The 27,288-nt window shown below is 40.7% G+C and overlaps 2 protein-coding genes across 1 annotated transcript; one reads left to right on the forward strand and one right to left on the reverse strand.

The window, feature by feature from the left end:
- RNASE9 (ribonuclease A family member 9 (inactive)) overlaps positions 1-27,288 on the forward strand; it is a 107,229-nt gene that overhangs the window by 54,402 nt on the left and 25,539 nt on the right.
- Positions 3,218-6,969, reverse strand: RNASE10 (ribonuclease A family member 10 (inactive)). The gene is made up of 2 exons (XM_025920040.2): positions 6,714-6,969; positions 3,218-4,721 (listed from the first exon to the last, which is right to left on the reverse strand). The coding sequence occupies exon 2, from the start codon at positions 4,714-4,716 to the stop codon at positions 4,069-4,071; it is 648 nt and encodes a 215-aa protein (XP_025775825.1). The 5' UTR covers positions 4,717-4,721; positions 6,714-6,969; the 3' UTR covers positions 3,218-4,068.

The following is a 27,288-nucleotide window of genomic DNA, read 5'->3' on the forward strand; positions in this document are numbered from 1 at the left end:
GAAGAGCAGTACTGTTTACATAAGGAACGACAATTATTTATCTTTATCAAGACCAACCCAAGAGAGTACATCATCACCTATCGATCAGAGGTGAGAGAAGACATTGATTAGAAGTACCCCATGGGTCCTACAAAGCAATGGCCTCAAAGCCCTTACAGGAGACAGGAGTAGCTATTCCCTATCTCCACATGGTGTGGAGCTTGCAAACAGTGGAGTAACCACCCTGGGTGCCAGCAGTGGGGGGCTCACAGGGCAAGGAACAGGTGCTGCTATCCCTGCCCCCCTCAAGTGTTATAGGCTAGAAGTAGCAGAGCAGTAAGAACATGAATGGGTAAAAGCCTCCCACAATGCATCAACTCCAAGAGTCAGTAGTGACCACTGGTGACTCAGAATGCTAAATTCATACTGTGTCTGGGATGTGTTTTAAGCCAAATTCATATGTGAGCATCATTCTGGTGACCCACTTTCATGTGATCCCACAAAAGAAATACCATGCCAGCCAGAGGGAGTGATCCACTTTCCAGGCCACCCTCCTAGAACCAGGGCTTGGCTTTAGGCCTCTAGGATGACTGTGTATGTGCAAGTCTCAGAACTCTTGGAGGGGCAGCTGGTTGGCCCTACACATGGGATAGGGGAGCAGTGCCCTCAAGGGGATAAATGGGACTCAAGCCTACACAGGTCCCAGTTCAAGCTCGGAGCACCTGATCTAGATGGTACTGTTGGTCCCAGTCAGTACCAGACACAAGAGGAGGACTTCCTATGTGAAAGGCACTCCAAAAGTGTAGGGTAGTTCTGAGGGGTTGGGCCCAGAGCAGAGGCCCTGTTTGCTGAGTTCTAAGGACTGCACTAGCCCCAAGTATATAAATTTTGTGGATATCCAAGGGATGGAATTTGAGGAGTTTTACAGGACCCCACATATCCACATAGTAGCCAACATGCCCAAAATTGTAAGACGTGCCAATGGTATTGCATTTTGTATTATAGTACTGCTTCCAGATGGAGCCTGTCAAAATGCTTAGGTGCTTGGGGCACCTGGGTGTCTCAGTTGATCAAGCGTTCGGCTCAGGTCATGATCTTGCGGTTCTTGAGTTTGAGTCCTGTGTTGGACTCTGGGCTAACAGCTTAGAGCCTTCTTAGGATTCTGTGTCTCCCTCTCTCTGCCCCTCCCCCTGCTCATGCTCCTCTGTCTCTCTCAAAAATAAACATTAAAAATTTTTTTAAAGAAATGGTTAGGTGCTCAATGAGCACCGAGCCCAGCAACATCACCACCAAATGCAGCTGCCACTTACTGAACCCTATTATGGGCCATTTAACCTCATATAATTCTCATAGCTAGGTACTGAAGTAGGTACTATTATCTCATTTTACAAACAAGGGACTGAAGTTCTGAGACCTAAGAACTATTATCCATGATCACAACTGCTTTTAAATGGCAGAGCTTCAATTTCATGCCATGATTATATGATTCTCAAGAACTGGCTCCTTTCTCCTACAGCAGCATATCACATGAGATTGACTTATAGTCTAAACACAGATTACTTTATAATCTTATCTAGTTGTTAGTCTTTAAGGTAGGCCCAGTGATAGCTATATTAAATGAACAAAGCCAGGAGAAAGGCTTAGAAAATTCTAGGACAACTTTTCCCAACTAGAAACATAAGTTCTAGAAGATGTTATTAAATGATTAAGGGAAGGGTGGATTTCATGGTAAAATCAATTTAGCAATACTGAGTATGATCTTAACTCTGCCTATTAGAGATTCACAGCCATGCTAATAGTAAAGGTTGTGAGATCTGCATAAAACAAACTTAACTCTGTTTCACCCAGCATCTCCCAAATCATTTTCACATGTCTATTAACAGTCTTTGAAAACAATTCACAGAAAAACTGCTGTAAGAGGAATTGTAACAGAAGCCTCAAAATGCTTGGATTCCACTTGGTGTGCAGACCCAAACTCAGACTAATTGGATCGATATCCCTGGAATTATACTTATTGGGATTATATGCGTTGTATTTTTAACAAGGAGATTCTAATGAACAGCCAAGGTTGAGAGAAACTTGTACAGGGTGTTCTGAAGATGATGTTTCAATGCCTTGCAGATCATAAAGTGATTTTTTTGGCCTTAGTCCCTCCCTTCCAGCAACTTATTATGTTCAGTGCTATGTTACCCAACAGGCAGAGTAAGATCACTAGCAAAATAGGGGCCAAAAAGAAAAAGAGAATATTAGTGAGAGCAAGGAGATTGATTTTGAAAAAAATGTATTTATATTTTTTTCAAAAGGATTTGTGTAGTAATTTGGGTAAAAATCCAAACTTTGTTGAACTTTCATATAAATGTACTATGTTTTAGTTGGGTTTCTTTTTTTCTTTCTCTCTCTCTTTCTTTCTTTCTTTTTTTCTTGAGATGGAGAGAGAGTACACAAGCAGGGAAGAGGGGAAGAGGTAGAGAAAGAGAGAGAGAGAGGGAGAATTCTAATCAGTCTCCATGTTCAGTGCAGAGTCTGACATGGGGCTCAAACCCATGACTCTGGGAACATGACCTAAGCAAAAATCAAGAGTAGGACGCTCAACCAACTGAGCCACCCAGGTGCCCCAGGTCTCTCTCTCTATCTCTCTCTGTTTTTTTTTTTGTTTTTGTTTTTGTTTTTGTTTTTTAAGTATTTTGGGTAGAATCCATAATTATCCAGGATGTTGGGCCTCTAAAGTCACAGTCTGGCTCTGTGTTCATGTCCTGAGAGAAGGACTCAAAACCTAGAGATTCTCTTCTGAACATCGTGTCTCTCTCTCTCTCTCTCTCTCTCTCTCTCTCTCTCTCTCTCTCTCATTTTCCTATAGTATATAGTACATATGTACTTATCACAAGACAAAGAATCCAGAATCCAGGCCCTAACCTCTAGTGAGTTGAATGTTACTCTTTGGGGTTCAGGAGAGCAAACTGAAGGGTGCTGCAAATCGGGAAGCAGCAAATGAAGGGAAGGGCAGGAACACCCCATTTGAATTATAGATCAACCATTTATAAGTGGGGTGATCTTGGTCAAGGTGAAATTGGCCTCTCTGAGCCTGTTAGTTGTCATCTGTAAAGTGGAGCTTATCTACTGTCCCTCTTTATAGGGATTATGTAAAACCAAGTACGTGACAGCATCTAGTAGAGTGTCCACATAGAAGGATAGCTTCCTTCCTGCTTGTCTGGAAGAGAAAAGAACACATTGAGCCCTCTGAAATGTGAATCAGGCTACTCAGCAGTTTTTATTGACTGCATAGTGTTTGACAGGGGTCAGAAAACTTGCTCCTCTTGAATGATTCTATGTTTCATACAATTTTTATAACTCCTGAAAAGGTCCCAGATAATCAACAAGCAGATAATCAATAAATGTGCCAAAGAAGAATATAGGAGAAACTTATAATATAGTTGCTTCTACAAAGATGCTTATGACTTCATAGGGTCATATATTGTATACTCAAATTAATTAAAGGCTAATTAAATCATGTATACAGGTCCACAATTCTTTACCTGAAACTTCTATTTTGGGTAACTCAAGAAAAAAAACCTTATCCACATGGTTCACCAGATGCAGTCCTACAGTCCTAGATACAGTCACTGATTTGCTTCTGCAGTGCAGGGGTGCTGTGTGGAAAGCCCAAGGGGCTCACGTGATTGTCCTAGAGGCTCATGGATCACAGGGAAGGACATGGGACTACAGTGAGCTCCTGTAGTCCATATCCAAAGGCAAACATACCAGGGAACAGACTGGTGGCAAGGATCACAGCAGATACTAGAGAATCTCTTCACTGATCCCTTTCCAGGGCAGGAGTGATGGAGGACCTGGAGAGACCATATATCATTACCCTATTTTGCCACCTGTAACCCCAGCAAAAAGAGATGTAGGGTGGGTGAAACCTAGGACAATGAAGAATTGTGTTTTCAGGGGACAGTGGTAAGGAACAGGTCAGCCTCTCTTCCCAGAACCTTTTTTGCAGAACACCTAACAGGAGGAAAAGGGTATGAGAAAGAAGTGGGAAGGAGGGGAAAGAGGAGAAGGGGAAGGGGAAGAAGAAGGGAAGTTGCTTCATTGTCCAGACATCACCTGGACCTTCATGTCATTACAGGATATAATAATAAACTTTTCAAAAATGAAAGTGAGGTAATTACAGTGAGGAGTGACTTGGCCTGGTTTGGATAACTTGCAGAATGTCAAATCAAAAGGACGGGAGCTTTTGTGGCATTTGCCTCCCTTGAGTTCACAGGCAACAACAGGATTATTACAGACAGCTCTGACTGTATCTAGATCCTCGTGGATGAATGTGTACTGGGCTATGCATGTGTGGTTGTGTTCCTTCACCTTGTGTGCCATCAGGGCATTGCATTCCCTGGCCATCAGGTCAAACCTGAGATAGTCTTTGTTGCTCTGCAAGGGAGCTTCAGCTCTGAGCATCTGGTTCCCTCCAACTTCGTCTTCACCAAGGATTGTCTCTTCTGGCCAGCCAGGTTGCACTATTCCTTTGTTGCTAACCAGCATGGTTTCTGTAGTTCGGATGCCCTCTCCTTTAGTGGCTTTGGTCTTGTCCTCTGAATCGCTAGACAAAAACTCACTCAGGGGCTCATCACTATCCTCGAGGACTGCGGCAGCCATCTGAAGTCCCAACCCCAGACCCACCCCCAGGCCCAGTAACAGCAGCAACATCATAAAGAAGATCTGTATCAGAGTCAGCTTCATCTTTCCTGGAGGGAGAAATGAAACAGAAGGACTGGCTTTGAGATGAAACTTGGCTCCATTGGGGACCCCAGACTCCCTAAACCCTGACAACTTGGTCTTTGGGGTCTCCTCTCCTTTCTCCGCACTACCCAATCCCCTCAAGGGAGAGATTCTTGCTTGTTCTTTTCCCATTTCTCTGGTCACTCCCCACAACATTCCTGTTGCTGTGTGATAAGCCACAGCTTATCCTGCAGAACAGGAAGATGGTGGGGAGAAGCAGCCCTAAAATTGGTTCACATATGGGGAGTCAGTGGGGAAAGTTGACGTCCAGTGACTCTTAAACAGAAATTAGTTCCAAATAACCCGAGAATGGTTGAGAAGACAAATAAGTACAGTGTCACACTTTCCTTGAGAGAAATTCCTAGAGAAAGCCTTATTCTCAGTAAAGGACTAGAATTGTCATAGGAGACGATCTCTCTATTTTTACCCCAAGTCAATTTTTGCTCCTTCAAACATCTATTACTCTCCTTTCTACCCACCCCTCCCCTCAAAAGATAAAAAGAAATAGAAGAAGTACAATGGTCCATTCTTACTCCTAAGCTTAGACTGTGTGGTAGGGACAGGTGGGGTGTTGGCAGGGAGGCTATGCCCAATTTCGCATCCCAGGACCCTGTTAAAACCACATGATGTCATGCCAGAAAACTTCTACTACTAAAGATCTCTTGGGGCACCTGGGTGGCTCAGTCGGTTGAGCATCCAACTTCAACTCAGGTCATGATCTCACGGCTTGTGGGTTTGAACCCTGGCTCGGACTCTGTGCTGACAGCTCAGAGCCTGGAGCCTGCTTCAGATTCTGTGTCTCCCTCTCTCTCTCTGCCCCTCCTGCCCCTATATATATTCTTTAGCACTTGGATATTTCCTGCTGATTAGTTTTGTACTCTCAGAGAGGAAATGGAGTAAGAATGAAACAAACAAAAAAAACCCCAAAACAACCAAACAACTGATCTTCTGGGGTTCCCCAACTAATAAAGATCCCAATGAGTGCTGAGAGTAGGAACATGTATTTTTGTCCTGCTAGGCCAATTTCATCCCCCAGTCAAAGAGAGATCTTTCTGGGGCACCTGGGTGGCCCAATCGGTTAAGCATCTGGCTCTTGGTTTTGGCTCAGGTCATGACCTTGCAGTTTCATGAGTTTAAGCCCCATGTCAGGTTCTGCACTGGCAGCAAATAGCCTGCTTGGGATTCTCTCTCTCCCTCTTTGTCTGCCCTTCCCCCACTCACACTATCTCTGTCTCTCAAAACAAATAAATAAACTTAAAGAGAGAGAGAGACCTTCCCTACTAGAAAAGAAAATTGCTGTAAAGAGCATTGAGACAATTGATAAAATTATAATATAGTCTGTGGAGTAGATAGGAGTGTTCTATCAATCTTTGATATACTGAAGTTGAAATAGTATACTATGATTATTTAAAAGAGTATCTTCTTAAAAAATGAAACCTGAAATATTAAGGAATAAAGGGGTACAATGTTTGCAACTTACCCTCATATGGTTCAAAATATAGGTTATATGTATGTATATACATGCCTTTACAGAGAAAGAAAGAAAATGATTTTTTAGTATAGGGGGCAAGTTTTTGTTTATTTATTTTTAAAGTTTAATTATTTATTTTGAGAGAGAGATAGGGAGAGTGAGGGAGGGGCAGAGAGAAAGGGAGAGAGAGAATCTCAAACAAACTCCATTCTGTCAGCACAGAGCCTGACTTGCGGCTGGAACTTATGAACTGTGAGATAATGACCTGAACGGAAATCAAGAGTCTGATGTTTAACCGACTGAGCTAACCAGGTGCCCCAGGGGGAAAGCTTTTAAAATTATGTATCTGAATAGATAGCATTCAGGAGTTCTTTGTAATATTGTTCTAACTTTAAAGTAAAAAATATGTCAATATTTTAAAAAATTTTTTAAAGTGAAAGAACTTCCCATGTTGTTCCCTAGGGCACTCAACACCACTGTGACTTACCTCCACACCTAAGTAGCCTCAAAGATTTTTGTGTTCTCCTGTTCCCCAGGTTCTTCCCTCCCAGGGTTTCCTTCTTCCTGAAAAGTGCCCTGGATGCTCGTCTGTAGAAAAATGGTTAGCTCCTGCTGGTCCATGTGCTCTTAAACCCAGACTTAATTCCCAAGCCCAACCTCCTTCCATTCCTCCCACCAGCACTGAATAAACACACTCACCCAATTCTCTCTGCTCCCACAAACACTTTGAAGTAAGGCTATTTGGACATTGAGACAGACCCAGACGTCCAAGGCAGGAAACGTCTCCAGCCTAGGAAAATCAGACAGTTTCATTTGGTCAATTGTCCAACTCCTGAGTTACACCCACTATCCTGAGGTTTATAGCAGTCTTATTTTGTCATGAATTTCAGATCAAGTCATTTTTTAATATTCTCTGCATGTACTTCCTTTAACCCTTTCCTGTCATTTCTGGAACATCGAGATCTTTGGCCTTTATATGGACCCACATGGCTATTTTGCTTTTTACATTACAGAATTGTGTCATGACTTAATTTGAACACTTGGAATATTTGTGTCAGTCATAATTTGCACATAACTTAACTTATGAAGCCTATCCCTGTCCTCCACTCCCTGCTCCCTATTTGCAACCCAGCCAAAAACCACATTCCCATAAGAACAGACAGATTTTGCGAACCTGACAATTTAGCCCTAGATAAGACCGTATCCAAAGCAGCACTACCTCTGTCAGTTCCTGCAGCCTGAGTGAGTAAAACCCGGAGGGTTACAATGTTGATTATCTTCTCTTCCTTAGCTAAAAGTGCCATCATGAGATAATAGTTTTTAAAACACTCTGGAGATTGTGAAAACACTATGCAAACCTTCTCTGGATGCAAACAAGGCTCTTCAGGAGGATCTTTTGCTTTGTCATTCAGGCAGGGGTTTTCAAATTGTCTCTGGGAGCTGCCTCTGTGATTGGCAAGGTATGTCTCGCTGACCTTCTGCAGTGCTGAGGATGATCATTTACAATAAGTATAATAACAACTAACCAACACTGAGCATCTACTTCACTCCAGGTGTTTATTACATTTCACCCTCTTTTTGCCTGTGCTATCCTTCTCTGGTGTCCATTCTGCCCATCTGTTCTGGTAAGGTCTATTTGGAACATGAAGAGGCCATAAGGAATCCTCCGCTGAACCCAGTAGCTGTCTAGAGTCAGCAAAGATAATATATTCAACCACACTCATCACCTTCTTCTTTATAATCAGATGTTTTGGTTACTATTAGCAATTGTCTGAAATTAAGCCTCGATTAAAGGAAAAAAGGACATACGTCTGTGGTCTAAGTATAACGTTTAGACTGACAGCGTTTTGGTTTTGTTTTTCCCTTTTCTAGGCCATGGTTTTCTCATCTTCTAAAGAATTTGTTTTTAATTTTATTTTTAAGCAATCTCCACCCCCAATGTGGGACTCTAGCTCACAACCCTGAGGTCAAGAGTCACAGGCTCTACCTACTGAGCCAGAAGGTGCCCTGAGCTTTCTCATCTTCTAAATTTGACTAATAGTAGCTTTTACCCCACAGAGATGTTGTCAAGATTACACAAGACACTGCATGTAAAAGGATCAATATATTAGCTATTGTAGTTATTATTACATAGCAATTATCAATACATGCTCATTACCTGCTCAATACATTTTCCTATCAGAAATAACACATCCTAGAGCTGCCGCTAACAACAGTGCTCACTGCTTCTCCGAGAAGGCAAACAACATCTAGAATCTCAGAGAAGGAATTATGGCTCATATAGACCAACACTTTTACAAATAAAGTGACTCAAGGGGCGACTGAGTGGCTCAGTTCATTGAGCATTCGACTTCAGCTCAGGCCATGATCTCATGGTTCATGGGTTCGGGCCCCACATCAGGCTCTGTGCTGACAGCTCGGAGCCTGGAGCCTGCCTTGGATTCTGTGTCTCCCTCTCTCTCTGCCCCTCCCCTGCTTGTGCTCTCTCTCTCTCAAATAAATAAATAAATAAATAAAATGTTTAAAAAAAAACAAATAAAGTGACTTGAAGAGGTTAGTGTCTCAGATGCTACAGGTAAGTATTGGCAGTTCTGATATTAGAACTTTGACTTCTAGCTAAGCAAAATTTATGATAGACCAATGATTGGCAAGCAGGAAGGTAGATAGATTAGATAGGTAGATAGATAGATGATAGATAGATACATAGATAGATAGATAAAAGGCAGGTAGATAGATATAGAGAGATACAGATAGAATAGATGCTCTGATAAGAAAATTGACAATGAATCCATCTAAGACTTAGATTCTAAGTATAAGTGCTATTTCTCATAAATCAATCTAAAATATGGACTTCCACTTGTAGTCAGGATAGAGGAACAGCGATTGGATTTTGCCTGAAACTGCTAAAAAAAATGAATTATATGAAATGATAGATTTTCAAGGCATTGACAAGAGACAATGAAGTACAGTGATCATTGAGAGAGGGGCCACCAAACGAGATGAGCTTACTCCCCCAGCCTCCCCCCTGGGGAGAGTTTCTAGGCCAGGTGGTACAGAGGGGGGACCCAGGCAGAGTCTGTCAGTCTCCCTGAGTTGAGGCGATAGAATTGAGAGTCCAAGGAGGCCCAGGCAACTAGGGTTCATGGGGCAGAATACCAGGGGGCACAAGACTGCGGAGAAAGAACTCCAGTGACCTGCAATGAGGAAGGTAACACTACACATCTATCAGAATTGCTATAATGAAAAAATAGTGAGACTGCAAAAGCCTGGAGAGATCCAGAAAAACTGTATCTGTCATACATTGCTGATGGGAATATAAATGGTACAATTACCCTGGAAAACAGTTTGGAAGGTTCTTAAAATACTAACTATATATTATAATACAACTTGGTAATCACACTCTGGGGTGTTTACCCCAGAGAAATGAAAACATATGTCCACACAAAAACCTGTACACAAATATTAACAGCAGTTTCATTTGCATCAGCCAAAAACTGGAAGCAGCCCAAATATCCTCCACCAAGTGAAGGGCTAAACAAACTGTAGTACATGTGTACCATGGAATACCACTCAGCAATAAAGAGGGACGATCTGCTTATACAACAACCTGGATGAATTTCAAAGGCATTATGCTGAGCGAAAAAAAAAAAAAATATATCACATGGTCATGTACCGTATGACTCCATTTAGATGAGATCATATAATATGGAGAACATGGTAGTGTTCATCAGGGGTTTAGAATGGTGGGAATAAGGACACAGATGTGACTATACAGAGGTACCACCAGGGAGATCTTTTTGTAAGTTTTTTTTTTTAACTACTGTCTATGCCTATGAGTGTGGGGCTCAAACTCACAACCCTGAGATCAAGAGTTGCATGCTGTACGGAATGAGCCAGCCAGGCGCCCCCACAGGGAGACCTTTGTGGTGATGAAATAGTTTTGTATCTTGATTGCAGTGGTGATTGCATGAATCTACACATAAAATAAAATGACACAGAACTATACTCACACACATTATGCTAATGTCAATTTTACACATCATGCTAATGTGTAAGATGTAATCACCAGAGGAGACAGGTGAAAGGTACGTTAGACCTGTACTATCTTTGCAGCTCCCTGTGAATCAATATTTTTTTTCAGAATAAAAACTTATTTTAAGTGTTAAGGCTCATTATAGATGTTTTACATAATAGTATAGAGAAACACACGCATGCAAACACCAGACCCCCATCTAGACAGTTATTTACACTTGGTGTATATCCTGTGGTCTTCTCCCACCCCACTCAGCCCTGTGTTGATGTTAAGTTCAACATGTCCATAAAAATTACAAGTTGAGGAGTGCCTGGCTGGCTCAGTATATTGAGCCCCCAGCTCTTGATTTTAGCTCAGGTCATGATCTTGCAGTTCATGGGATCGGGCCCCACATCAGGCTCTGTGCTGACAGTGTGAAGCCTGTTTGGGATTCTCTCTCTCCCTCTCTCTCTCTGCCCCTCCCCCACTCATGTGCTGTCTTTCTCTCTCTCTCTCTCTCTCAAAACAAGTAAACATTTTTTTTTTAATTACAAGTTGCGATGTCAGATGGTAGTTAAGTATAGTGAATATAGGAGCCTGTATTAGCAGGCGAGTCTGATGTGGAGATACACATTTGGGAGACATCAGCTTATGACCAGGTACCTGAAGTATGAGACTGAATGAGCATAAGTATCAAGAGAAGTTTGGTTTTCTATTTTGTTTTGTTTTTAAGAAAAGAAAAACAACAGCTTGTTTATTGATAATAAAGACTAAGCAGAGAGGAAAACCAATAATGCAGGAGCAAAAGGCAAGATTTGTTGGAGCAGTGGTGTTTGAGTGCTCAGACTGAAGACGAATTGCCTGGGTTTATGCGTAAACATGTGTTATTGTATCTGTGAATCACACTTCAGGAGAGTGAAAGGGACATACAACATATTTTCTTTAAAAGCTTGGATCTGGAGACATAGTTGAGAACCACTGGTTTACACAAGAATTAGTAATGGTCAGGGATCTTGCTACACTGTGCACTTGGGAGCTTTTTCTTCATTCTGTGGTTGCAGCTGCTACTGCCCAGTGACAGCTGACTGGATGGATAGTGCCGCTCAGCTCTGGGCTGGATGCTCTCCAGCTATGAGGAGTTTCTTAAGATGAGACACAAAAGGGAAAGGGAACAACATTTCACTAATAAGGAATTCGACTCTGTTGTGGATCCCAGATAAACCATTGGCTTTTATCCCCAGGTTTTGGTCATGCACTTGTCCAGCAGACATACAAAAGTCCAGAGTGGGGACAGTGGGGTGGGGAGGCATTTTTCAGAGATGGACATGTTATTTGAGATGACCCAGTGTTTAAATTCTGGCATCTGTTAGGACTCCAGTGTGCTCCATCAGTTTAGCCTGACCCACCAAACACAAAGGGCTCTAGACTATTAAGGATATGCGGCAAACATCTTGAGAGTAAACACTTCCTTACGATATCATGTAATGTAATTTTTCTTACAGAAACAGTTCTGAAGGTTCTGCTCTACTCAAGGGTGGCCAGCCACGGAGGTAAGTAGAGACTGAACCTTAACTGAGCTCTGCTCAACACACCGTACAAATGGGCACAGAGCTGACTTCACCCAGAGGAACTGGCTTTTCTTCCAGCTCATACAAAGGTGTTTTTTAAGGCTTTCTAGGGATCTAAATCGAGGGCTTTTCATTTTGGTTCATTTTCACCTAAATGACCTTATATGACCCTTACAACTTCCCCAACAAGTAAGAAGAGCTAGAATTATTTCTCCTGTTTTATAATAACATTGAGGCCTTAAGATGTTAAGTGACTCACGTAAGGCCACGTAGGTAGCAGGTACCAGAACAGGAGCAGGACTCTGATCTACAGTCTCCCACCTGTTGTTCCTTCTCTCATACCATCTGTCTCGCCCCTGATGGTCTGTTCCAGTTGAGGTCCTTTCCTCATGGAACTAGAGAATAACTGGCTACCATTGATGCCCAAAACAATCTTATAAACATCCATCTAATATAAGATGGACATTTTCCGTTATTAAAAATCAGTTATTACACTTATTAAAAATTGTATTAAAATTGTTATCAAATTCTTATTAAAAATTACAATTCACATTTGTAAAATGAACTCACATAAAGCTGCTCACTGTCTACAGAAATCAACCCCTCTAACCTCTGCCAAATCTTTCATTCTTATAATCTTTTCATCCCCTCGAATTGCTGCAGTTCCCCTGGTTTGGGCTAGTCTTGTTCAGTCCCTGTGTAGTCCTGGTTTCATTTGGTAGATGATCCTCTGGGGGAGTTACAGTACTATGTCTTATTCTTTCTAACTGAGTGGTTTTGGCAGTTTCTCTAATGTTGGGGGAATTTTGTTAATAATATATGACCAATAAAACAGACCACAACCACCCTATTCTGGTGCAACAGGAACTTCCAGAACCAACAAAGTCTACAGAAAGAGCTCCCCCAAATCACACCTAACATTCTACACCTCTACTGGGAAAGATGCCAGCTCACCAACATGATGGGTTGCATTTGCAATAAAAATTATGTTATCCATTTTTATCAATCAGCATAAGAAACATTCACTGACTTCTTTAAAATAGACTTAATTATCGTTAAAGACATATTGTCTAAAATTTTTTTTGAAATGGCTTTATTATCTGATTTACATGCCACAGAAACAACCAAATGTCCTTGTGAGTTGGATTATTCTTAGTATGAAACTTCGTAAGGTTTCACATTTGAAAATTATCAGCTGTAAACTAACCACAGGCATTTTGAAGCTCTGTCACCTACAGATAGTTTTTATTTTACTCTATTGCTTGCCTGGAGGCTCTGTTATAAACTACAGACTGAAATTGTGCCTTTAATAAAGGACAGTGTCAGAGCCTCATGAAAAAGGATTTGTACCAGATACTTAAAGCTATTGACTATTTATTTATTTGTTTGTTTGTTTGTTTGTTTATTTATTTCAAGTAGGCTTCATCCCCCGTGTTAAGCCCAACACAGGGCTTGAACTCAAAACCCTGATCAAGGCCTGAGCTGGAATTAAGAGTAAGACATTTAACCGACTGAGTCATCCAGGTGCCCCTGTTGACACTTTAAAGCATAGATTCTTAAGAACAGGCTTTTGAGTTAACACCACTTAGTCAACTTTCATACCAAGCCTGTGGACTGACCCAAGATTTCCAAAACTCCTTTTAGTCAATAAGCAGACAACTTCATGAGACTGCTTACTCAAGATCTCAGGATCCAGCAGAACAAGAATTAGTTGTATGGGACTGAATGAACTGATAAGGAAAGTTTGCAGAAAAAAAAAAAAAAAGAAGAAAGAAGAAAAAATTTGTAGTTGTTTGTATGGAATATTGTTTTATTTTATTTTATTTTATTTTTTAATTTACATCCAAGTTAGTTAGCATATAGTACAACAGTGATTTCAGGAGTAGATTCCTTAAGCCACTTACCCATTTAGCCCATCCCACCTCCCACAACCCCCCCAGCAAACCTCTGTTTGTTCTCCATATTTATGAGTCTCTTGTGTTTTGTCCCCCTCCCTGTTTTTATATTATTTTTACTTCCCTTCCCTTATGTTCATCTGTTTTGTTTTTTAAATTCCTCATATGAGTGAAGTCATATGGTATTTGTCTTTCTCTGACTGATTAATTTCACTTAGCATAATACCCTCTAGTTCCATCCACGTAGTTGCAAATGGCAAGATTTCATTCTTTTTGATTGCCGAGTAATACTCCATTGTATATATATACCACATCTTCTTTATTCATTCATCCAAGATGGACATTTGGGCTCTTTCCATACATTGGCTATTGTTGATAGTGCTGCTATAAACATTGGGGTGCATGTGTCCCTTCGAAGCAACACACCTGTATCCTGTGGATAAATGCCTAGTAGTGCAATTGCTGGGTCGTAGGGTTGTTCTATTTTTAATTTTTTGAGGAACTTCCATACTGTTTTCCAGAATGCCTGCACCAGTTTGCATTCCCACCAGCAGTGCAAAAGAGATCCTCTTTCTCCACATCCTCACCAACATCTGTTGTTGCCTGAGTTGCTGATGTTAGCCATTTTAACAGGTATGAGATGGTATCTCATTGTGGTTTTGATTTGTATTTCCCAGATGATGAGTGATAGTGAGCATTTTTTCATGTGTCGGTTGGCCATCTGGTTGTCCTCTTTGGAGATGTGTCTATTCATGTCTTTTGCCCATTTCTTCACTGGATTGTTTTTGGGGTGTTGAGTTTGATAGCAAAATATTGTTTTAAAGCTTTTTTGTTGTTGTTTATTTTTGAGAAGGAGAAAGAGAGAATGCACACAAGGAAGGGGGAGAGGGAGAGAGGGAAACAGAGAATCCCAAACAGACTCTGCACCGCCAGCCAGAGCCTGATGCGGGACTCAAACTCACAAACTGTGAGATCATGACCTGTGCCGAAGTCAGACGCTTAACCAACTTGAGCCACCCAAGCAGCCCTGTTCAGAATACTGTCTTAATGTTCTACTTCAGTGTTGATGTTGTTTTGATGTTCTATTTTGAATATCAAAATAAGGCTTTTTTCTTTCTTCTTAAACTCTCTATAATCTATAACAAGTTACTAGATTCTACTTTTTAAAACTGAAACAAACATTCTTAAATGATATCTGATTCTTACTGACTCACGCACCACTGCCAAGAATTCAGGAAGTCTCCTTACCTTTTTTTAGTACGTAAGTATTTTACCAGGTCTCCTTACTTCTCATGGCAGTATAGTTATTTGCATAAGTCCAGTAAAAATTTGTCCTCCTTTTCTGGGACTCAGTTGGGTAAGCATCCTACTTCAGCTCAGGTCATGAACTCACAGTTCATGTGTTCAAGCCCCAGGTAGGGCTCTGTGTTGACAGCTTAGAGCCTGAAGCCTGCTTTGGATTCTGTGTCTCCCTCTCTCTCTGCCTGTCTCCCACTTGTACACACTCTCTCTCTCTCTCTCTCTCTCTCTCTCTCAAAAATAAGTAAACATTAAAAAAAAATTTTTTTAAGAATTTGTCCTCCTTTTTACCAAAATATAATAGAAAAATCAGTTATGCAACCAAGTTCTTGCCCAGATGTCATTTTTGAGAATGATCCCTGTTTAATCCAGTATGATGAACTAATGTCTACAAAGTCATCTCAGGAAAACTTGTGTAGTACCTGCTTTACAGGGTCCCAGCTTTGCAGTAGATGAGGAAGATCTCTTCTTGTCAGGCCAGGAACTTTAGGAAATTGTGGGGACCTTGAGAAGAAAGGAATTCACCCAAATTTATGGGTACAATGGGTGAAACCTAGTGGAAAGGGTTTCTTGGGCTTGGTTTTTCTAAACCGAAGGTAGCAAACAGTAGAGGCTTTTAAAAGTCCAATCTGAGATTCTGAAGGAAACTTCCAGAAAAAAGTAAATTTTGTGGCCTAGTCAATAATAATATGGCTCTAGATTTACAAAGCAGATTAAGAAGACCTATGTGGTAAATGAACACTCTTTCTGCAAGTGTATAAATAATCAGACGAAACCAACAGTATTGCCCCTTACTTTTTTTCTTTCCCACTGAACTGAGAGTTTCTTAACTTCTCTCTTACCCTCAGTGCCTAGCACAGTGTTTGGCATGAAGAAGGTAGTCAACATTATTTATTGGAAGAATAAAAATCAGGTTATGGAATTGTATTTGTGCCTGATTCCGCCCACGAGGCAGTGATGGAGGGTTGGGGAGGTAGGGCAGGGGCCTGAGCCCACCAAGTATGGTGTCCTCTGCCCACTTCCAGCTGTAACTTGGGGGAGGGGTAGCATCCATTAAAAATAAACTCATAATTAGCTTCAAAAATACTCCCGGAATGAATGAACACATAAGTAAAAATAATAAAATAGGGAGGAGAGATGAAACAAGATGGGCAAAATGTTGATTATCATTGAGTTGCAGGTGGTGGGCACTTGGGGATTAATTATACCCTTCTCTCCCACTTCAATGCAGGTTTGAAGTTTTCCACACTAAAAAGTTTTTAAAAATCGCCTTGGAGGAGAAGAAAATTACACAAAGTAAGTCTGAGGGCTCTGTGAGAAATGGAAATGAGGGATGAGTGAGTTCGGGCAGTTTCTTGGTTTTGTTTTTGGATTTTTGCATCCACTAATTCAAACCACTCCCTGACCCACTTTTGCCTTCCTCTTCTGGCTATCCACTCCTGGGACATTTGCAGAACACCAGAGGTTTCCTGGAAGAGTGAGCATAGGGAGGGAAGTGCTCAAGTAGATTATTTCAGCACTGAATGCTGGCAAACCTCACCCACACACTGGTCTTTCAGCTGAGCCATGCCAGATCTGAGACTGGGCAGCAGCCAGATATTGCCATGAGTAGAATGGGAATGGAATGTTCTCAGGGCTTAAAAGGGGGCAGGAGAGGGGGGTATATATGTCTGAATCAATGCTGGAGACCAGAGAAGAGACACCAAGAAAGTGGGAAGCACTGTGCCCTCTGTTTGTCATTCCCTCCCCCAACAGTGACACTGGAGGAAATCAGGATCAAATGTAGTCAATCTGGCCCCAGGAGAGAGGAAGCTGGACAAAAAAATGAGCATTGTTCATTTGTGTTAGACTACAAATGCTCTTTCAGATTATCTTCAGGTCAACATGACTGCATGTGGGGCCAGTTATTGGGAAACACAGGGTAAAACTCACCTCATGACACCTTATGACTCTTGAGATTTCTTTCCATTACATTCCAACAAAATTCTCTCCTACTAGCTTGTCATACTGTGTAAGATTCCACTGTTTGAGATTCATTTCTTTAACATTCATCTCCTTCCCCTGCCTTTTTTTTTTTAAACAAAATTACTCCCAAAATGCTTGACACATTCAATTGGGCTTGCAGTCAATATCAACTTAGTGTGATTCCTTGTAACAAAATGCGTTGTCTCTGAGAAATAATAGCTAGCATATAAGGTGCTAAGTACCAGAGAATTGTGTCAAGCGCTCTATTTACATTTTCTCATCTAGCACTGTGAGGTAAATGATACTATAGCTCCATTTTATAAATGTGGAGAGAAGGCTTTAGGAACTTTCAGTAAAATGACTAAGTGACAAGGGCAGCATTTGAACTCAGACCAGTATGACTAAAAATCTCTGTTCTTAGGGCACCTGGGTGGCTTAGTCAGTTGAGTGTCCAACTTTGGCTCAGGTCATGATCTCACAGGTCATGAATTCAAACCCCACGTCAGGCTCTGTACTGACAGCTCAGAGCCTAGAGCCTGCTTTGGATTCTGTGTCTCCCCCTCTCTCTGCTCCTTCCTTGCTCGTGCTCTGTCTCTCTCTCTCTCTTTCTCAAAAATAAATAAACATTTAAAAAAATTAAAAATCTCTGCTCTAGGAAGCCAAGTATGGAAATAGACTGTCAGGTTGGGGGGATTCTTGACAATCCCTCAGGTGCATGATGGTACTAGACACTGGGAGTGAGAAGGAAAGAGCACTAATAAAGAAATGTGTGAGTGTGTGTGTGTGTGTGTGTGTGTGTGTGTGTCTTCTGGAGTGGAAATTAACCACTTGTGAAATGGTTGATAGGTAATAACAACTCAACTCTTTTAGCATGTCCACAAAATACTGAAAGAATGAACTTCACAGAGAAAGAACCAAACTTTCAAACAATTGTCATCATGTGATATTTCAACCTGAGGTAGTTGTCAAACAAGCTTTAGTGGAACCCCATTTAACTCAATTAGCAAAAAGCCTCTGAAGTCAAAAGAAGACATACCAGCTAAACTGGTGGCTTCTAATCTTTTTTTTTTTTTTTTTTTTTTTGTTTTGTTTTTATTTTTTTTTTTATTTATATATGAAATTTATTGTCAAATTGGTTTCCATACAACACCCAGTGCTCATCCCAAAAGGTGCCCTCCTCAGTACCCATCACCCACCCTCTCCTCCCTCCCACCCCCCATCAAACCTTAGTTTGTTCTCAGTTCTCAACAGTCTCTTATGCTTTGGCTCTCTCCCACTCTAACCTCTTTTTTTTTTTTTTTTTTGTTCCCCTCCCCCATGGGTTTCTCTTAAGTTTCTCAGGATCCACATAAGAGTGAAACCATATGGTATCTGTCTTTCTCTGTATGGCTTATTTCACTTAGCATCACACTCTCCAGTTCCATCCACGTTGCTACAAAAGGCCATATTTCATTTTTTCTCATTGCCACGTAGTACTCCATTGTGTATATAAACCACAATTTCTTTATCCATTCATCAGTTGATGGACATTTAGGCTCTTTCCATAATTTGGCTATTGTTGAGAGTGCTGCTATGAACATTGGGGTACAAGTGCCCCTATGCATCAGTACTCCTGTGTCCCTTGGATAAATTCCTAGCAGTGCTATTGCTGGGTCATAGGGCTTCTAATCTTTTAATCACAAGGACAATTTATTATTCCCAGCCGTTTTGAGTCCCTACAAGTAATATTATAACATGTAGCATTGTAACATTAAATTGCAATTATTTCTCCTGCTTAGACCGAGATTAGATAACAAAGGCATCCGGAAAGGCTGGATGGCCACCGGAAAGGCTGGATGGCCACCAGAAAGGACTTCCGGAGGTGGAAGCAGTACAATTACCCGAGCCCCCTTGGGTCCTGTCCTCAACTCACACATCCACACATGATTTTGTCTGTACGTCTGGGGCTTTTCCATCTCACAGGATTGACTCATACGAACCACTCCCAAAATAAAACTATAAACAAGAGCTGCACTGAAAAATACATACAGTGGGAAATAAACCACCGATGACTTAAGAGAGAGATCAAATAGTGAACGGATATTTGCTGAGTAAGCAGGAGTGGTGAGCAGTTTTGGGGTTCAGTCAGGCCAGGATGAGGATAAGGAAACATTTCTGACTCCAAATTAAGCACTAAACCAGCATCTTAACCCTGAGATGTGGCTTATAGAGAAGCAATTCCCCAAATGTAGAATTTCTCTTTCTAATCTCCAAGCTCCCCCCAATCTCCTTCTTACAATATATCTGCACGCTTGTTGGTTTGTATCCTTTTATACTTTACCTTGCTCCAAGAAAAGATTAAAGACAGCTTGCAAAACTATCTACAATGAATGATAACACAACTCAAATTTAGGGAAAAGGAAAGAGGAAGAATACAGCTTTATGGATTAAACTTTAGTTGTGAGGATGCTAAAGTCACTATACTTGCCTAAGCCTGCATTTTGGTCCCCAAAAGCTGGAATCCGTGGGTTCTTAGTCCATCCCATTGACAGATTAGGAGTTTGGGTAGATTAGGAGTTTGATTTTACAAATGGTGGTTACTATTTACCAAATGCTGATCTGACATGATGTAATTCACAGACAGTACCAAACATTTTTAGTTTTGAGATTTTGCTATTATATTTATGAATCACAATTTAATTTTCTAATTTATATTAATGAAAAAAACTTACCAGAGTTTTTAATAAGAAGGAGATAACCAGGGTTGTCTCAATGGGTTGATACAATTCAAATAAACTTAGTTTTAGTTAGCATGTCATAGGCTTATTTACAGTAAACTTGTGGTTTTCATAAAGATTTCTAAAATGTTAAAATTAGCTCACAGACCTCAATATTTACAATCTTTCATGTAAGAAAACAATCTTGAAAGGACAAAAGACAGTCAACAACGGTATGAAAGAAGGAAAGAAAGGAAGAAGAAAGAGAAAGAAAGAAAAGAAGGATCCTAGGTCAAGAAAGTAAACACAGGTGCCCCTCAATCTGCAAATGAGATACTTTCCCAGTGCAAAGAATCATCCCATGGGAAAACAATAAAACTAAAACTTCAGAGTAAAGGGGCTTGCTTTCTCTGCATGAAACTGTCTCTGGTGCCCTGGTCAAGTAATAATGATTGTTGGGGCAACTAGTGGTCCAAGGAGCAGAGGCTTTTTCCATGGGAAGCCCCTACACCCTGGTAAGGTCCCCAGATGGACAAGCCAGTCCTATAGGCATGATGCTGTTATATGGCAAATTACAAAGCCCAGGACAGAAACCATGCACCAAAGAGAAACTCTGCCTTTTCTGTACTTTCTTGAAATTAGAGATCAAGTTCACTTGGGTCGGCAGACATTGGTGCAGAATTAGCATAGAAGAGGTACTCAGTAAGATTTGGTGAAGCAGAGATGAAATGAGGGAAGAGAGAATGAGAAAAAGAGGGAGAGATCCCAAAGCAAAGCTCTAGCCCACAGCCTGGAAGATGAGCTCGGGGGAAAGGAAGCATCCTAGACTCCTGGACTTCTGACAGTCTTCCCAGTTTCTATGCTCTTAGAGAGTCTCTTTCTTTCCTCCCCTAGCATACGGTTGCTTTGGCTTAGCCAGCCAGGTAAGTGATTGAAGTTCTGCCTTCAAAGATAAGACAAGTAAGAAAAGGGAAAACATTTACAATCTGTAGTAAGATATATTGATAAGTAAGACATTCAGATCTTCCTGAATTCATATTGATCTTCTCAGCTGAGATACTGTTATTATGTAGGAGAATGGGTGCCTGGGTGGCTTAGTGCCAGACTTCAGCTCAGGTCATGATCTCATGGTCCTTGAGTTTGAGCCCAGCGTCAGACTCTGTGCTGACAGCTTAGAGCCTGGAACCTGCTTTGGATTCTGTGACTCTGTCTCTCTCTGCCCCTCCCCCACTCGTGCTCTCTCTCTCTCTCTCTCTCTCTCTCTCCCTCTCTCTCTCAAAAATAAATTACACATGAAAGAAAGAAAGAAAGAAAGAAAGAAAGAAAGAAAGAAAGAAAGAAGGAAGAAACTCATGCCAAGGTATTTAAAAATGAACTGATGGAGGGCGCCTGGGTGGCTCAGTCAGTTAAGCGTTCAACTTTGGCTCAGGTCATGATCTCACAGTTTGTGAATTCAAGTTCCGCACTGGGCTTGCTGCTGTCAGCACAGAGCCCTCTTCAGATCCTCTGTCTCCCTCTCTCTCTTCCCCTCCCTGACTTGCACAAGCTCTCTCTCTCTTTCAAAAATAAACTTCGGGGGGGGGGGGGGGAAGAAGTGAACTGATGTGATATCTGCAACATCTTACTTTCAAATGGCTCAGGAAAAAAAAGAAGTGTGTATGTGGTACAATACTAAAAATTGATGGTGGAAGGCACGCTAGTGTTTATCACATTATTCTTTTGACTTCTCTACAGTCTTCAAGATTTTCAAAGTAAAAGGTTGGGGACAAAGTGGACGTTAAAATTTCCAAAAAATATGTCAAATCCTTTGTACACCAAACCCATAATAGTGCCTATCTTGACTGAGGCATTCTTTTTTGCCCTTTTTCTTGTTGTGGTTTTTTTGTATCGTCCAACTAGTCTACATTAATATGTATTGTTTTTGTAATCATGTAAGACTTTTATTCTATTTATTCTTATTTAAAATTTATTTTTAATAAAATAAAGATTAAAACAATAAAATAAATTTATTTTAAAGCTACATATCTATTTTTAAAGGCCACAGCAAGGACTCTTCCTTCTGCCCCAGTGGCCTCTCTCACCAAACTCCCTGCTCTGTTGCCCCAAACCCAGAGCCAGCCAAGCAAGCTCCCTGCATACCATATTTCTTGCCTGTGCTCCCATGCATATCACTAGCTCCATAACCTTCCTCCCCACAAACACTTCCCTCATAAGCTACTGCCCACACAAAACATACTCCATCTAAATTTCTCTCCTGGAACAAATGGCTTCTTTCACCACTGACTACACCTCTGTGCAAAGCTTCCATCCATAAACCAGTCCTTCCCCAAAGTTCCTGTATAACGCTTTCACCACCTATGCCTCTGAGTCAGTCCCTGATGAATTTCTCCTGGTATGCTGCTGAAGATTTCTCAATTGCTGACACAAAAGGTTGCCCTTCCCTGCCGGATGAAGCAGCCAATTGCTTCCACTTTTGTCTGAGATCAGTCACAGCTCCCTAGTCTTCCTGACCTAGCACCCCAGCTCCTCAGCTCCCATCCTACAGCAGGTCAAGCAGAAATGGACGCACATGGATATACAATCATTGCAGCAGGAGCACCTGCCTACATCTTCAGCCTTATCTCCCACAATCCCATTGTTCACTCCACTCTAATGCCATGGCCTTCTTGCTGCTCCTAAATTGCTAAGTCTTCCTAGAACCTTGATGCTAACTGTACCTTCTGCGTCTACACTCTTCCCTAATCATTGCATTGCTCATCCCCTCATTTATTCAGGCCTCTGGTCACATTACAGCTCTTCAGGGAGGACTTCCCTGCACTAATCCACTTGAAATTGTTCTCCCCTTTATTACTTTTTTTTTTTAATAACCTTACTGAGGCATATTTTACATATCATAAAATTCACCCTTTTCAAGTGTGTAATTCAATGACTTTTCGTAACTTTACTCAGTGATGCAACCATCACCATAAATTAGTTTCAGAACATTTTCACCCCTGAATAAGATCCTTTATGCCCATTTAATTTTCATTTCCACCCTGAGCCCCAAGAAACTACTAATCTACTTTCAGACTCTATAAGTCTGTCTCTTTTGGACATTTCGTATAAGTAGAATAAGAGTAAAGGTTCTTTTTTTTTTTTTGTATCTGAATTATTTTAGTCAGCATGTTTTGAGATTCATCCATAACATAACATGTGTCAGTAGTTTGTTTCCTTTTATTGCTGAACATATTCCATATATTTTGTTCACCAGTTTTTTGTTTTCTGGTTATTTTGAGTAATGTTGCTGTGAACATTTGTGTGTAAGTCTTTATGTGCTTATGTTTTTTTATTATTTTAAAGATTTTATTTTTAAGTAATCTCTACACTCAACATAGAGCTCAAACTCACAATCCCAAGATTATGAGTCACATGCTCTACTGACTGAGCCAGCCAGGGCGCCTCTATGTGGATATGTTTTTATTTCTCTTTGGTAGATACCTAGAAGTGAAATCGCTGGGTCGTATGGTAGGATTATGCTTAACTTTTTGAGAAACTGCCAAATATTAAAGTGGCAATACTATTTTACATTCCCATGAGCGATGCATGAGGGTTCTTGTTTCTCTGTATCCTTGCCAACATTTTTTTTTTTAATTTTTTTTTCAACGTTTATTTATTTATTTTTGGGACAGAGAGAGACAGAGCATGAACGGGGGAGGGGCAGAGAGAGAGGGAGACACAGAATCGGAAACAGGCTCCAGGCTCCGAGCCATCGGCCCAGAGCCTGACGCGGGGCTCGAACTCACGGACCGCGAGATCATGACCTGGCTGAAGTCGGCCGCTTAACCGACTGCGCCACCCAGGCGCCCCGTTTGCCAACATTTTCGATGTCTGCCTTATCTATTATAGACATCTGGTGACTTGAAATGGCATCTGATTGTAGTTTTAACTTGCCTTTCCTTCCTCTATTACTATCCATTCCTTCACTTTGATTATTTTTTCTTAACATTTACCATTACCTTAGATTTTTTTACATTTGTATTTATTTGCAAATTGACTCCCCCAATTTAAGGTAAACTCCATGAAGGCAGGAGTATTTTCTTGTTCTTCTCTGTTCTCTAATCCCTGGGACATTTATTAAGTTAGTGAATAAACATACCCTCCTCATGTGTTCCTCTTTTTCTTGCCAAGCAGCCCAGAAAAATACACTTGATGAATGCCTGTCTGAGACACTGAAAAGCTTCAAGCTTCTTCAAGGCTTCAATGGGCAGGCAACAGTTTATAAGTTAATAATTTTGGTTTTTGCATACACGTGCATACATGCACATGCACACACACACATACCAGTATTTCTGTGTATGGCATAATACATCTGATTATCAAAAAGACAAAGTTCAAAATAAATGGAGGGGAAAAAATGGACAAAAGCAATACAGGGTGGTCAGGTAAAAGCTATGGTTATCTGAGTGGCCATTATGTTGCTAAATGTCAATACTAGGTGCAGATTGATGACGAGACCTGACACAGACATACTCCGAATAAAAACTGAGCAGGATTATTTATCTAAAGGTTGCAAAATAACTCAGAGAGATGAACATATTTTCCAACTCAGACAGGACTACAAACATCTTGACTCCAATACCTTTACCAGAAGGGTGTATTATCACTGAAACTCTAAGTAAATGAAGGCCACATTAGACTCTATGGAAAATATAGCAGTATCTCTCAGTCCAGCCTAGTTGTACTCATAAGTGAGTGTGAATATGCCCAAAGCCCCTCCTTGGCTGGAGGCACTTCATGTGGCTAAGGGTCATACGATACATAATACTACTGCAGAATGCAGTTTGGTTCTTTAAGGCATCTCTCTTGGACTCTCCAAGCTAGTAGATCCTGGTCTGAGAACATTCCTGAATTGAGTATTTTGGAACCATAACAGGGATCAGTTTCCTAGATCTTGGGAATCCTGCCAGCAAGTCTTTAGACCAGCCATAGAGCTATCTTGAAATGAAGTGTCAGTAGGTAGGAAATATTCTAGAAGACAGACAGTCAAAAAGAATGACAGAGTAGCAGAAAATATCTGAAATTACTTGTACCATAACTCTATCCTAGTTTTTTTAAGCACTAGTGGTTCCTATCCATGTATGAAAGAGGAGGAAGAGTTGGCAGAGTAAGCATCCAAGGAAATGACCCTCTCATGGGCCCCAAATTCAGAGTCACATAATTTTGCATTTCAGGAGCTTCACAGGCTCCCTTACATCCTATCCATGGGTCCAGAGTGAGAACCTTTCCACTCCAAAACAAGTATATTAACAACACTGTGCCAAGTATCAACTTTATCCCCTGACAGCAATCAAATTGTTTTCATACTTTGTTTGATGGACTGAGTGGGATACTAACAATGATGGTAACTGTATATTATGATTGGGGGGAGGGGAGCAGTGAGATATTGAGAGCTGGAATTGACCTTAGGCAACCTTTGATGGTTTGCATTGATAGAACTAGAGCAGATCAGGCTACACATAGTGTAGTACTATATTCCTACTAATCTTTTATAGCAGGAGCTCAGGTAGAAATAGTTCCAAATAAAATAGGAAAAAGGAAGACTAAGGCCAAAAATCAAATAGCCAACAAGCAAAATGGCATTTTAAAAAATATGAGGGGTGCCTGAGTGTCTCAGTTGCTTAAGTGTCCGACTTTGGCTCAGGTCATGATCTCAGGGTTTGTGAGTTAGAGCCCCACAAGGGCCTCTGGGCTGTCAGCCCAGAGCTCTCAGCCTGGAGCCTGCTACAGATTGTGTGTCCCTCTCTCTCTACCCCTCCCACCCTGCTCAAGCTCTCTCTCTCTCAAAAATAAACATTAAAAAAAAAAAAAAACACGAATAACAGAGAGAAAAGAAAGAAAACAAGAAAAAAAGAGAGATTGGCAAGAGAGATCATAAATTTCCTAAAATGAAAAAACTCAGAACGGAAGTGAAAATGAAAAACAAATAGAAGAGTAGGGGGTTTTGACCTGAAAACCAGAGACTAAGGATTCACTCCAAGCAATATCAGATCTGATTTCTTCCAAACCTAAATTCTGACAAAAAAGATTAAGGATTGGAAATTTTCCATTTTCATTAAAGTCCAAGTTTACAATAACAGAAAAACCAGGCAGAGAGCCAGTGTTTGTTCAAAAGATGTCCTTTAGAAACACAAAGTAGTTATGAAAAGCAGATGCATGTTTACAAAGGAAAAATGAATGCAAATCTAAGCCAAATCAGATTGAGACCAGAGGGCACAGCAGAGGAAGAACAACTGTGGTCTCTCCCACCTTCTTCTTTTAAAGGGACAGCAGTGGTATTATCTCTTTGTCTCTATTCCTTTATTTTTTCAAAGTCCTAATGTCCAGCAATGGTATTATCTCTATTCCTTTATTTTTTTAAAGTCCTAACATCTATCCCTACCATACACTTTTATTTATTTATTTACTTACTTACTTACTTATTTACTTATTTATGGGGGAGGGGAAGAAAGAGAGAGAGACAGAGAAAGAGAGTGGGGAGGAGGGGTAGAAAGAGGCGGGGGAAGAGAGAGGTTCTTAAGCAGGCTCCACACTCAGCTCAGAGTCCAGTGTGGGGCTCTGTCTCACAAACCCAGAGATCATGACCTGAGTTGAAATTAAGAATTGGACACTCAACCAACTACTGAGCCACCCAGGTACCCCTCTTTGTCTCTATTCCTAAAGGCAACCAACAAATGGACTGGGAATTGGCTAAAAGCAAAAAACATTAAAGCCATATTCTTCCTTTGCTTCTAAAAATGTTGAGGTGATGGACATGTGTCCTTGAGAGCACTTACCTAAGTCAATAAGAAAACACACTAATTATGATGCAAAAACATCTCTAAGACATTAAAGAAAATAGCATGATGCAGAACAACACATATAATGTATTAACTTCTGTGGACAATAAGAGGAAGAGAAAAAAATAACGTGTATTTGTATTTGTTAATATTTTTATAGATACTGGAAGAATGTGTGAGAAACTATTAAGTCGTTACCAGTGGGGTGGGGAAGGAAAGGCAGATGAAGGACAGGATGGAGGTAAAACTTTACACATTTTATGTTGAGTAAGTTTTTAAGTATGTGTTCAAAATTTTAATCTGAAAAAGGAGAAAACTACTAATTTGACTTAAGTGTATGTATTTTTCATTTCCAAATTGCTTGCGCTTTTGCCTTTACATTTTGCTTTATAACAGCCTATTCTTTTAAATACTGCAAAAGCCTCCAACCTGATTAAAAAATTCTAAACACCACCGGTTCTGTTATTCTATACGGCTAGTTTGGGGTGAAAGTATTTCTACCATTAGAACAACTCTTTCTGCTTCTCGTTAGGCTTCAATCCATCAAAATAGTAACAGGATTTTCACCCATCAATTCCTACTTAAAAAGCCTTAAATGGCTTGTCATATTGCCTAGAGAAGGTTCTTACTCCTCAGCCTGAAAAGAGACCCCTGAACAATCTAGCCTTGTCCACCTTATTTCCCAGTGCTCCTATTCACAATGTCTTTAATTTCACCATTTTGTTCTGTTCAATGATCAAACATTCTCGAATTTGCCTGCATGCAGTAACTTCTGCCATGTCCTCTTCACCAATGTTTTCTGTAAGGTCTAA

The sequence above is a fragment of the Puma concolor genome, chromosome B3, assembly GCF_028749965.1.
Source record: "Puma concolor isolate L17-30 chromosome B3, mPumCon1.1.hap2, whole genome shotgun sequence".
In the NCBI taxonomy this organism is placed as follows: Eukaryota; Metazoa; Chordata; class Mammalia; order Carnivora; family Felidae; genus Puma; species Puma concolor.

Coding starts and splice junctions, on each gene's coding strand:
- RNASE10 (XM_025920040.2), bottom strand. CDS start 4,716: ATGAAGCTGACTCTGATACAGATCTTCTTTATGATGTTGCTGCTGTTA.